This window comes from Haliotis rubra, unplaced genomic scaffold, assembly GCF_003918875.1.
Source record: "Haliotis rubra isolate DU_JTF1 unplaced genomic scaffold, ASM391887v1 Scf534, whole genome shotgun sequence".
NCBI classification, from domain to species: Eukaryota; Metazoa; Mollusca; class Gastropoda; order Lepetellida; family Haliotidae; genus Haliotis; species Haliotis rubra.
This window is the reverse complement of record NW_025767229.1, coordinates 552,278-565,161: the sequence shown is the minus strand read 5'-3', so window position 1 is coordinate 565,161 and position 12,884 is coordinate 552,278. Positions and strand designations below refer to the sequence as shown.

General features: G+C 42.0%; 1 protein-coding gene across 1 annotated transcript in view; it reads right to left on the bottom strand.

The window, feature by feature from the left end:
• The window catches only part of LOC124253187 (aspartate--tRNA ligase, cytoplasmic-like), a 22,938-nt gene extending 10,054 nt beyond the window's left edge, over positions 1–12,884 (bottom strand). Inside the window, 4 exon segments of the mRNA XM_046686910.1 lie at positions 368–470; positions 1,843–2,020; positions 2,696–2,801; positions 12,720–12,884. Coding sequence (XP_046542866.1) covers positions 368–470; positions 1,843–2,020; positions 2,696–2,801; positions 12,720–12,751 — 419 coding nt within the window. The 5' untranslated portion in view covers positions 12,752–12,884.

Sequence of the window (12,884 nt, the reverse complement as noted above, 5' to 3'; positions counted from 1 at the left end):
ACTGACTCCGAGCCGACCAGTCCTTGTTGTACCCATTAATGCCGAACGCCAGCCAGGGACCAACAATTACCATATATTAACGTCATTTGGTATGACAAGGCCAGGGATCGAACCCACAACCTTCTGCTCCCCGGGTGAACGCTCTAACCACTACACCATGGAGGCGGTAGGTCACACATCTGAGGCACCTTGGAACACCTGGCCACAGGCATGCCATGTGTTACACACAAACAGTGTGATTCATGTCATGATAAAGGAACAAGGAACTTATGGCTATAACCAAAAGGGTGTCAAATGTTTCACAACATGCAACTAGGTTCTGTCTATTGGAACACATAAATTGAGTGGCAAGTTGACTGGTTCTCACTTTGCAATATACTTGACCATTTGCTTGCTGACCTTCTCCCCAACTGACACCAGTGCTTGGACTGTCCATTTCTGTTGTCTAATGACGAAGAAACATGATTTTCCTGAAAAACATTGTTTAGGCAAGACTATATTTTCTGGTTCACAGATGTTTCAAAATTATCATCTCTGATTATTTCCATGTTTGAATGTATGCGTGTCCTGCATGTGTTGGTTGTTAGCTATATGTGTCTCATGGTCTAGTGTCTCACTTGTGTGTTTGTTGCTGCAAGTTTTCTTTCTCACATGAAAAAAAGGTATCATCTTTGTATATATATTGAAACAAACAATATCCATCATATCCTTGAATTAGAGCAATTGCAAGACACATGCATTCAGCTGTATCGCGCTAGTCTACACAGCTGTTCAATAACATAGTACAGACATATTGATTTGATTGTCAGTTATTGATCAGCCTCATCCAGGTGTAAAGTATTACCATGTGTAACTCCTGGTGGCCGGACAAAATCATGAGTGAGTGAGTGAGTGAGTTAAAATTTAAAGTCACATCGGCAATATTTCAGCCATATCGTACTAAAACTAGTTCTAAATTTATAGTACATGCAGATAATATATAAAACCATGTTAACGAAGGACAGTAAAACCACTAGATTATCACAAAATGAGTTAAAACTAGCCAGCATACGACTTTAAAAGTAGAAAACTATTTTTGGACAATACAATGTAAAAATGGGCCAGTAATCGCCAACAACTGAAGGTAGATCACCATACTAGGGACCATGGGGACTTACAGTACCTTTGCTGCCTGCATGGACCCTAGCTGGATTTACGCCATCCCTTCAGCCATTGGCGTTTATACTGAGATTTAGCCATACATTAAAAACACAAAAATACTACGATTAAAAACCTGGTACACTTAAATTAACTAATGTTTTGGGACTGACAAAATTATGACAATGAAGAACATCAACACAAACAAATACAGAAAACTATGAATGATAATGAATTGATGAATGTAACTATCTGTATCTTCTGCTGCTAATGTTACTATCATCTTGGGTGTATATATATTGAGGCACATGATACTAAACTTTACTTTAGTGCACATGATACTACTTTCCTGCAACTGCTTACCTTTACTTCTGCTGCTAATGTTACTATCTGTATCTGGCCACTGGGTGTATATATTAGTTGAAAGGCACATGATACTACTTTCCTGCAACTGCTCAACTTTACTTTAGTCAAGAGGCACATGATACTACTTTCCTGCAACTGCTTACCTTTACTTTAGTCAAGAGGCACATGATACTACTTTCCTGCAACTGCTTACCTTTACTTTTGCTGCTAATGTAACTATCTGTATCTGGCCACTTGGTGTATATATTAGTCGAAAGGCACATGATACTACTTTCCTGCAACTGCTTACCTTTACTTTAGTCGAGAGGCACATGATACTACTTTCCTGCAACTGCTTACCTTTACTTCTGCTGGTGTACAGTCGTCCTCTCAACCACACCTTCTGGTCGGCCAGACCCCGCGTCAACTCGCACACTTTCAGCAAGGTCCGGTCGGGTTTGTCGCGAGACTGGATCATGCGGACCTGGCCATAGTGGTCCTTGGCATAATCCTCCTTCTCCTGCTCTGCTGCCTGGGGCTTCAGAACATAGCACAACATTCATAAATAAATATGGGAAACATGTTGCAGAAAATATTTCTTGTTGCGGCCTGTCTCATTGATTAAGATCATGTTTGTTAGAAATTCAATTCTCAAAAACTGATTGACAAAAGAGAGTTCTTAAATCCTTTTGGATCGATAGGATCTCTTCATGTCCGTTAAAACTGGCAGTGGCTCTGGCCTCTAGGCAACACAAGTTACCTCCCTTACCCTTTCACTTATGTTGATGTTTGATTGGTTGGTAAAATGTTAATTAAAATGAAGGGCAAGTACTTTATGAATTTACGATCAGAAGATCCATGGGAATGTATGCATGGGTTAGTGCATGTTTGCTGAAATGCAGGCCCCCGGAGACAAAGCAGATGGTCCCACAATTTAATGTTGCAAATGCAATATCATTTTGGGCAGTTGAACTTTCAGTTAAATAACTATCTGCAAACAGCCTCAATAACATGATGAAAGTCTTACAATGAATGTCTTATAATGGAATATGTTTACATAAACATTCACTTGCATGTTTAACATGCTTATAAAATTTGGAAGAGGGTAAAAAATTGTTGAAAAGTCTAAGAAGACATAGTTAGTTTGGTACCTATTTTCTACAGAACAAATACAAAAGCAATGTGCTCAACAAATCAAATTGCGAAACCTCACATTTTGTGCTTGTTCCTGCTGTCGGTGGGCTGCCTTCTTCAAAGCCTTCTCAGCATCCTTCTGCTGCTTCTTCAGCGCCTTCTTCGACAGGGGATTGCCATCAGGGCTGTAGACACGCAACACAGTCATTACAAGACAGGGGATTGCCATCAGGGCTGTAGACACGCAACACAGTCATTACAAGACAGGGGATTGCCATCGGGGCTGTAGACACGCAACACAGTCATTACAAGACAGGGGATTGCCATCAGGGCTGTAGACACGCAACACAGTCATTACAAGACAGGGGATTGCCATCAGGGCTGTAGACCACGCACAGTCACACACCATCGGGGCATTACAAGACAGGGGGATTGCCATCAGGGCTGTAGACCGCTTAACACAGTCATTACAAGACAGGGATTGCCATCAGGGCTGTAGACCACGCAACAACACAGTCATTACAAGACAGGGATTGCCATCAGGGCTGTAGACACGCAACACAGTCATTACAAGACAGGGGATTGCCATCGGGGCTGTAGACACGCAACACAGTCATTACAAGACAGGGGATTGCCATCGGGGCTGTAGACACGCAACACAGTCATTACAAGACAGGGATTGCCATCAGGGCTGTAGACCGCACTAAACACAGTCATTACAAGACAGGGGATTGCCATCAGGGCTGTAGACCGCGCAACAACACAGTCATTACAAGACAGGGATTGCCATCAGGGCTGTAGACACGCAAACACAGTCATTACAAGACAGGGATTGCCATCAGGGCTGTAGACACGCATAACACAGTCATTACAAGACAGGGATTGCCATCAGGGCTGTAGACACGCAAACACAGTCATTACAAGACAGGGGATTGCCATCAGGGCTGTAGACACGCAAACACAGTCATTACAAGACAGGGATTGCCATCAGGGCTGTAGACACGCAACACAGTCATTACAAGACAGGGATTGCCATCAGGGCTGTAGACACGCAAACACAGTCATTACAAGACAGGGGATTGCCATCAGGGCTGTAGACACGCAAACACAGTCATTACAAGACAGGGATTGCCATCAGGGCTGTAGACACGCCAACACAGTCATTACAAGACAGGGGATTGCCATCAGGGCTGTAGACACGCAAACACAGTCATTACAAGACAGGGGATTGCCATCAGGGCTGTAGACACGCTAACACAGTCATTACAAGACAGGGGATTGCCATCAGGGCTGTAGACACGCAAGGGCACAGTCATTACAAGACAGGGGATTGCCATCAGGGCTGTAGACACGCAACACAGTCATTACAAGACAGGGGATTGCCATCAGGGCTGTAGACACGCAACACAGTCATTACAAGACAGGGGATTGCCATCAGGGCTGTAGACACGCAACACAGTCATTACAAGACAGGGGATTGCCATCAGGGCTGTAGACACGCAACACAGTCATTACAAGACAGGGGATTGCCATCAGGGCTGTAGACACGCAACACAGTCATTACAAGACAGGGATTGCCATCAGGGCTGTAGACACGCCAACACAGTCATTACAAGACAGGGGATTGCCATCAGGGCTGTAGACACGCAACACAGTCATTACAAGACAGGGGATTGCCATCAGGGCTGTAGACACGCAACACAGTCATTACAAGACAGGGGATTGCCATCAGGGCTGTAGACACGCAACACAGTCATTACAAGACAGGGGATTGCCATCAGGGCTGTAGACACGCAACACAGTCATTACAAGACAGGGGATTGCCATCAGGGCTGTAGACACGCAACACACAGTCATTACAAGACAGGGGATTGCCATCAGGGCTGTAGACAGCGCATAACACAGTCATTACAAGACAGGGATTGCCATCAGGGCTGTAGACCGCAGGCTGTACAGTCATTACAAGACAGGGATTGCCATCAGGGCTGTAGACACGCAACACAGTCATTACAAGACAGGGGATTGCCATCAGGGCTGTAGACACGCAACACAGTCATTACAAGACAGGGGATTGCCATCAGGGCTGTAGACACGCAACACAGTCATTACAAGACAGGGGATTGCCATCAGGGCTGTAGACACGCAAGACAGTCATTACAAGAAATCATTTCTGATAGAATTGTTGACTTTTCACTCTCCAGTATATCCACTTCTACCACACACATAGAAGGCAACAATAAAACCAAACAGTTGCTATGGTAGCAATGCCGAGTGTTCAGCCAGTCAAAGTAAACTTAGGCTCAGTATTATTCGTTACACTGCTATACTGAGTCTGACAAACCCTAGTAGAAGGTTTGATCAGTTTATATTGGAGTTGAATCTGAATGAATCACTGACATACAGTAACAATAACTACATACTGCATTGAAGTGCATTCTGTTGAAGCAAACAACACTGACCATGAAAATCATGTTATACTAGTGTTGGGAAGAGGTTGTGATTTCATAATCGATCATCGGTTACAATCGGATTGGCTCAACCGATCAATCATCGGTTAATAATCGGTTAAATGAAATGACAAGAATAACCTCTGAATAAAACATATGTTACACAAGACCATGTGTTTGGTATTGTCTCAGACTCCTAAAGGTAAGTAAGTTCAGTTCAGAGGCAGATGGTTGAATTTGAACAAAAGAAAAGAAAAAGAATTTGTTCTTTTTATGGTTTATTATTTATTTACCATCAATGCCAGAGATGCCAACCTCAACAATTTTATCATACTAGTGGCTACAAATTTTAGCCTAAACTACGTCAATACGTTTCACTAGAAATTCTACGAAATTGGAAGAAAATTCACTGAAATTCGAAATATATAGACACAAACATATATTTTCGTCGACTAAGTACAAGACAAATATCAATTATGTTCTTGATTTCGACAAATAAATAATCTCTTATCATTTATGAAATCAACTTTCAGGATTTATTTCATATATTTTATGTTTGCAAGTACATATAGATCCAAAAGTGACTCTGACATAGCAAAGTAAAAGGGTACTCAAGTTTTAACCTGATTTACGATAATTCATGTGACAAGGCCTACATGTCATTCGTTTTCAATAACGTTTCAATTTGTTTGTATGTATTCTGTAGTTTCAAATTTCGTACTGATAGTAATAGACTTATGAGTATGGACGGATTCATATCATGCTCATATAATATGATACAGTAAACAACGCATTCATAACATCTTAAAGTCATCTTTACTTTTCTATTTTCAAATAATTCTTTCGACCATTCACTTGACAGTATCACGAAATTATGAGTAGATACCTTTGTTTGCGTATTCCTTTCGACAAATACGACAAATCGCCTTTGACATGTCAAGTTTTTCCTTCGTTGGGGGCCCCTGACATTTCTTCCAAAATCCAAAACACTTCCAAACGTTGGATCTGCCTTTCCCGCAAGGGTAGTTGAATATTTCATCGACATCAACCCAGTCGGCAGCCGCCATTTTGTTTAGCTCGAAAGCTAACAACAATTATGATTTCACCAAAACTTCGCTTATTTATCTGAACACATTACTGGCAGATCATTATTTATTTAGACTTTTTGTTCCTTTTGTTTATTTTTTATATTCTGCAGCTGGGTTATTATGTATTTAGATACGTCCGTCATGAACAAGATAAGCAGAAGTTGTACTCTCATGGAATGAGGTAAACATGCAAGTCATCGCTGCGCCGGAGTGTGCATGCCAGTTTGTTGTGATCGACAGCTACAATTAATATGACATTAAGCGAAACAAAATATATACACTGTGTATCCATTTTCAGTCAACTTCACTTCATTTCAAGGCGTAAGTAGACGCAATATGATTGTGAATTTTGTGAATAATGCGGACCGAAGTTATAATCATCTGTAACTGCCAGTTGTCTTGTGGTCTGAGTTGGGTATTCATTACTGTTTTTGTAAAAATTATTAGCGACAATCGATTATGAAATTTTGCAATCGATTGTCGCGTCGGAAAAGGGTAACCAATCAATTTTCGATTATAATCGATCATCGGAACACCACTATGTTATACTATTACCTTTATCATTATGTTTGCAAAACTTTGTTGCAATACTTCAAATAAACATTCCACATTAAGGCTCTATATCATTTCATTTATCTGTAAACCATTGGCATACAGCCATGCACAATGGGAACGGGGAGCCTTAAAAAAGTGAAAGTATGGTGTAACGGCACCCAACAAGATGATGTCGCACACCGAGAGCTATCATATATTATGAATTTATTATGTATGTTCTTGGGCAGAAACCTTCCAGTCAATATATCACAATATGTATTGCAACATCTCTTAAATCACTGCAATATGTCGCAATATGAGAATCAAGGTAATATCCAGCCTTAAAATTCAGTAACACTTCTGCCACAAACCTACTTGACTGATAATTTTAAATACCGGTACTGATCATATTCCATCAGCGCTGAACAACACTTAGTGATGTTCCTACATTATTTACAGCAAGTGTTGTAAGATACTTCAGGTGGGAAACTTGACCAAATTCTCAGAGTACTGAAAAGCTCAATAACATCTACATCACTTCTGGCACCTGACCAATCTGTACAGCATACGTGATGTTCCTCACATTATTACAGCAAGTGTATGTAAGAATACTTCAGGTGGGAAACTTGACCAAATTCTCAGGTACTGCTGAAAAGCTCAATAACATCTTTCTGGCTGCACCACCAATCTGTATAGCTTTTAATATCATGATCGTATCCACATCACACTTCTCACACCACCAATCTGTATAGCTTTAATACGTGATCGTATACCGCATCACACTTCTCACACCACCAATCTGTATAGCTTTAATACGTGATCGTATACCACATCACACTTCTCACCCACCAATCTGTATAGCTTTAATACATTGATGGTATACCACATCACACTTCTCACACCACCAATCTGTATAGCTTTAATATGCTTTTAATGCGTGATGTGATATACCACATCACACTTCTCACCCCACCAAGCTTTAATGCATTCCACATCACACTTCTCACACCACCAATCTGTATAGCTTTAATGCGTGATGATCGATACCACATCACACTTCTCACACCACCAATCTGTATAGCTTTAATACGTGATCGTATACCACATCACACTTCTCACACCACCAATCTGTATAGCTTTAATACGTGATCGTATACCACATCACACTTCTCACACCACCAATCTGTATAGCTTTAATACGTGATCGTATACCACATCACACTTCTCACCCCCCCACCAAGCTTTAATACGTGATCGTATACCGCGTCACACTTCTCACCCCCCCAATCTGTATAGCTTTTTATACGTGATCGTATACCACGTCACACTTCTCACACCCTCAATCTGTATAGCTTTAATATGTGATTGTATATCGCGTCACACTGTGAAGCCCATTTATGGTGTCCCGTGTCATGATATTGCTGGAATATTGATAAAAAGTGGCGTAAAACTAAACTCACTCACTTTCCTTAAGGATGTCAGTTTGACACAGATGTATAGTTACTTCCATTTATTGTGTGTGTTTGAAGTTGTTTTGTGTATGATGGTGATAATTAGTTTGTGATAGAGCCATGTTTAATGCTGGTTTAAGCAGTGTTCCTGCAGTAGGGTTCGCCAGCAACAGGCTTTACACATTGTACCAGTGTAGGGAATCAAACCTGACTCTCCAGTGTGACGAGTGAATGCTTTGACGATAAGAGTGAGTGAGTGAGTGAGTTAGGTTTTAATTTGTATGCTGCTTGAATCAACATCACGGCAGGGGAACACCAGAAATGGACTTCACACACAGTGCCCATATGAGGAATTGAACCTGGTCCTTTGGCACAATGAGCTAACGCTTTAACCACTGGGCTACCCCAATCCCACTTCCCAAGACTTCCCACAGCTCCACATGAAAGTTATTGTTGAAATAAATAAATGAAATATGCAAATAAACAAGACTGTCAGTGATCTCTCAAGTCACCATAACAAATGTAGTCACACCATTAATCATATCCGATACAATGAAAGTCGACCTTTGTTTTGTTGCTGCATCACGGTGAGGTACTGAGTGTTGTTTTGTTGCTGCATCACGGTGAGGTACTGAGTGTTGTTTTGTTGCTGCATCACGGTGAGGTGCTGAGTGTTGTTTTGTTGCTGCATCACGGTGAGGTACTGAGTGTTGTTTTGTTGCTGCATCACGGTGAGGTACTGAGTGTTGTTTTGTTGCTGCATCACGGTGAGGTACTGAGTGTTGTTTTGTTGCTGCATCACGGTGAGGTACTGAGTGTTGTTTTGTTACTGCATCACGGTGAGGTACTGAGTGTTGTTTTGTTACTGCATCACGGTGAGGTACTGAGTGTTGTTTTGTTGCTGCATCACGGTGAGGTACTGAGTGTTGTTTTGTTGCTGCATCACGCGGTGAGGTACTGAGTGTTGTTTTGTTGCTGCATCACGGTGAGGTACTGAGGTACTGAGTGTTGTTTTGTTGCTGCATCACGGTGAGGTACTGAGTGTTGTTTTGTTACTGCATCACGGTGTGAGGTACTGCATCACGGTGAGTGAGTGTTGTTTTGTTGCTGCATCACGGTGAGGTACTGAGTGTTGTTTTGTTACTGCATCACGGTGAGGTACTGAGTGTTGTTTTGTTACTGCATCACGGTGAGGTACTGAGTGTTGTTTTGTTACTGCATCGGTGAGGTACTGAGTGTTGTTTTGTTACTGCATCACGGTGAGGTACTGAGTGTTGTTTTGTTACTGCATCACGGTGAGGTACTGAGTGTTGTTTTGTTACTGCATCACGGTGAGGTACTGAGTGTTGTTTTGTTGCTGCATCACGGTGAGGTACTGAGTGTTGTTTTGCTACTGCATCACGGTGAGGTACTGAGTGTTGTTTTGTTACTGCATCACGGTGAGGTACTGAGTGTTGTTTTGTTGCTGCATCACGGTGAGGTACTGAGTGTTGTTTTGTTACTGCATCACGGTGAGGTACTGAGTGTTGTTTTGTTACTGCATCACGGTGAGGTACTGAGTGTTGTTTTGTTGCTGCATCACGGTGAGGTACTGAGTGTTGTTTTGCTACTGCATCACGGTGAGGTACTGAGTGTTGTTTTGTTACTGCATCACGGTGAGGTACTGAGTGTTGTTTTGTTGCTGCATCACGGTGAGGTACTGAGTGTTGTTTTGCTACTGCATCACGGTGAGGTACTGAGTGTTGTTTTGCTACTGCATCACGGTGAGGTACTGAGTGTTGTTTTGTTGCTGCATCACGGTGAGGTACTGAGTGTTGTTTTGCTACTGCATCATGGTGAGTACTGAGTTTGTTTTGTTACTGCATCACGGTGAGGTACTGAGTGTTGTTTTGTTACTGCATCACGGTGAGGTACTGAGTGTTGTTTTGTTACTGCATCACGGTGAGGTACTGAGTGTTGTTTTGTTGACTGCATCACGGTGAGGTACTGAGTGTTGTTTTGTTGCTGCATCACGGTGAGGTACTGAGTGTTGTTTTGTTACTGCATCACGGTGAGGTACTGCATCACGGTGAGGTACTGAGTGTTGTTTTGTTACTGCATCACGGTGAGAGTACTGAGTGTTGTTTTGTTACTGCATCACGGTGAGGTACTGAGTGTTGTTTTGTTACTGCATCATGGTGAGGTACTGAGTGTTGTTTTGTTGCTGCATCACGGTGAGGTACTGAGTGTTGTTTTGTTACTGCATCACGGTGAGGTACTGAGTGTTGTTTTGCTACTGCATCACGGTGAGGTACTGAGTGTTGTTTTGTTGCTGCATCACGGTGAGGTACTGAGTGTTGTTTTGTTGCTGCATCACGGTGAGGTACCGAAGTGTTGTTTTGCTACTGCATCACGGTGAGGTACTGAGTGTTGTTTTGCTACTGCATCACGGTGAAGTACTCGAGTGTTGTTTTGTTACTGCATCACGGTGAGGTACTGAGTGTTGTTTTGCTACTGCATCACGGTGAGGTACTGAGTGTTGTTTTGTTACTGCATCACGGTGAGGTACTGAGTGTTGTTTTGTTACTGCATCACGGTGAGGTACTGAGTGTTGTTTTGCTACTGCATCACGGTGAGGTACTGAGTGTTGTTTTGTTGCTGCATCACGGTGAGGTACCGAGTGTTGTTTTCCACAGCTTTAGCAATATTACATCAATATCAGGACGGGTACACTAGAAATGGGCTTCACACATTGTACCCACGTGGGGAATCGAACCCAGGTGTTCAGCATGACAAGCCAACACTTTATTGAAGAAGTGGTTTCTAAGGATAGCTGTATAAAAGATCATAATGACCGAACTGTTTTACCTTTCTGTTATGTCCAGTTTGTGATAAGATACTTTAGTGATATTCCTGTTGGAGATATATTATACGGGTCTGCTTCAGTTTTGTGTTTGACTTTGAGTGTTTGAGAAGGAAATGTACTGCAACATGATTAACATTTTAATTTTCTCCGGGCCACATCCCTGAACGACAGCATGCCACATCCCTGAACGACAGCATGCCACACCCCTGAACGACAGCATGCCACACCCCTGAACGACAGCATGCCACACCCTGAACGACAGCATGCCACATCCCTGAACGACAGCATGCCACACCCCTGAACGACAGCATGCCACACCCCTGAACGACAGCATGCCACATCCCTGAACGACAGCATGCCACACCCCTGAATGGCAGCCCTGTTTACAATGTCTAGACATACACTACAAATATCCACCTGAACAAGGTGAACAGTTCCTCTTTAAGTTTGTGAAAATATTTACAATCTGAAAAAGAAAAGTCATGATGTGATGGCATGCCTCAGTTCTACTGAACAGAGATAAATATTACTGCTTCACATATTTGTTGTTCTCCACTCAAGCATGACGAGTGATGGGCTATGCCACATGAAAATGTAAACATATCTAACAAACTTCTGAAGCACATATGAAACACCCCAAGGTGCTGATTGTTTCCTACCTTGCAGGCACACTGCATTGTTTCAACGCTGAATGAAAGTTGATTTCTGTCTGACATTTATCAACTTCCAATTGAATGCTACCTGTGAAAACATGTTGAACTTACGTCTACTGGTATGTTATTTTGACCTGAATCTGCAGTTTTCAATGAAGAAGAAATTAGATGAAGTTGTTGACTTCCATCTAGTTCAGTTGAATTAAACAAAACTAGGATGAGTTATGAATGACATTATTGACATGACTGCCACTTGTCATTTAGATGTGAGGTTACAAGTATTTAAATTATTTGATTGGCAGTGCTAATGATCTTACCTAGACATGGTACACAGAACAAGGAGGCAATGGCTCCACAAACTCTCGTGAAATGAATTTCCTGCTGTGCGCTGTCACATTTTATTCATGATTCTTGCTTACTGTTTCATCACACATATATATGTGATCAGATGATGTAAGTATATCCAGAGCAGTGTAACAATGTATTTTCCCACTTGATCGCTGGGAGGACACTCCTCTTGAGCCTCACAATTACTGATAAACATGACTAGCCAAGCATCAGTGTGGTACAAATGACAAAACATTGCATCAGACTTTCCCCCAAATACTTCATACTTTAACCATAACGCTTTTAAGATCTAATATAGTGAAGAAAATATAAATGACAAGATTTAATGATCAAGAACAATGGGAACTGTAACAATTTAATTACACATTGACCTATTTGTTTTGTGATAATAACCCAGAATATTATGTCATATGTCCCCCAAAAGACGTTGTCATCAACTTGGTAACTTTGCTGGCGACGATTCCCAGTAATCTAAGTCACGGGGGTCGTTGTCAAACTTCATAGTCAATCAGTCACGGTGACAAAAATCAATAAAATACAACATCCCATATACGCATCCTTCCAGTTTACGTCAGCACGTGGAGCAACACCGGTAAACATTGCCAATGGTGGCGAATATATACCCTGTCATGTATATCCAGGTCACAGCATATGTTACACACCTCGACACTGGACGTATTGTTGCACGTAGATTGCATTTTCTTTCACGTTCAACGACTAACTTAAATCTAACATACCCTAAAACATCCTCGGCTGGTTTGTCGCTCATTCTGTGTCTCCGCGTCCACGCACTGACTGCGAGCTCCCTGCTATTGACACGATGTCAGTTTCCTCTTTGCACGTTCTCACGCAAAGCGAACTCACCTCGCGCACACAGCACGTGCCTATCCCAGCATTCAGCG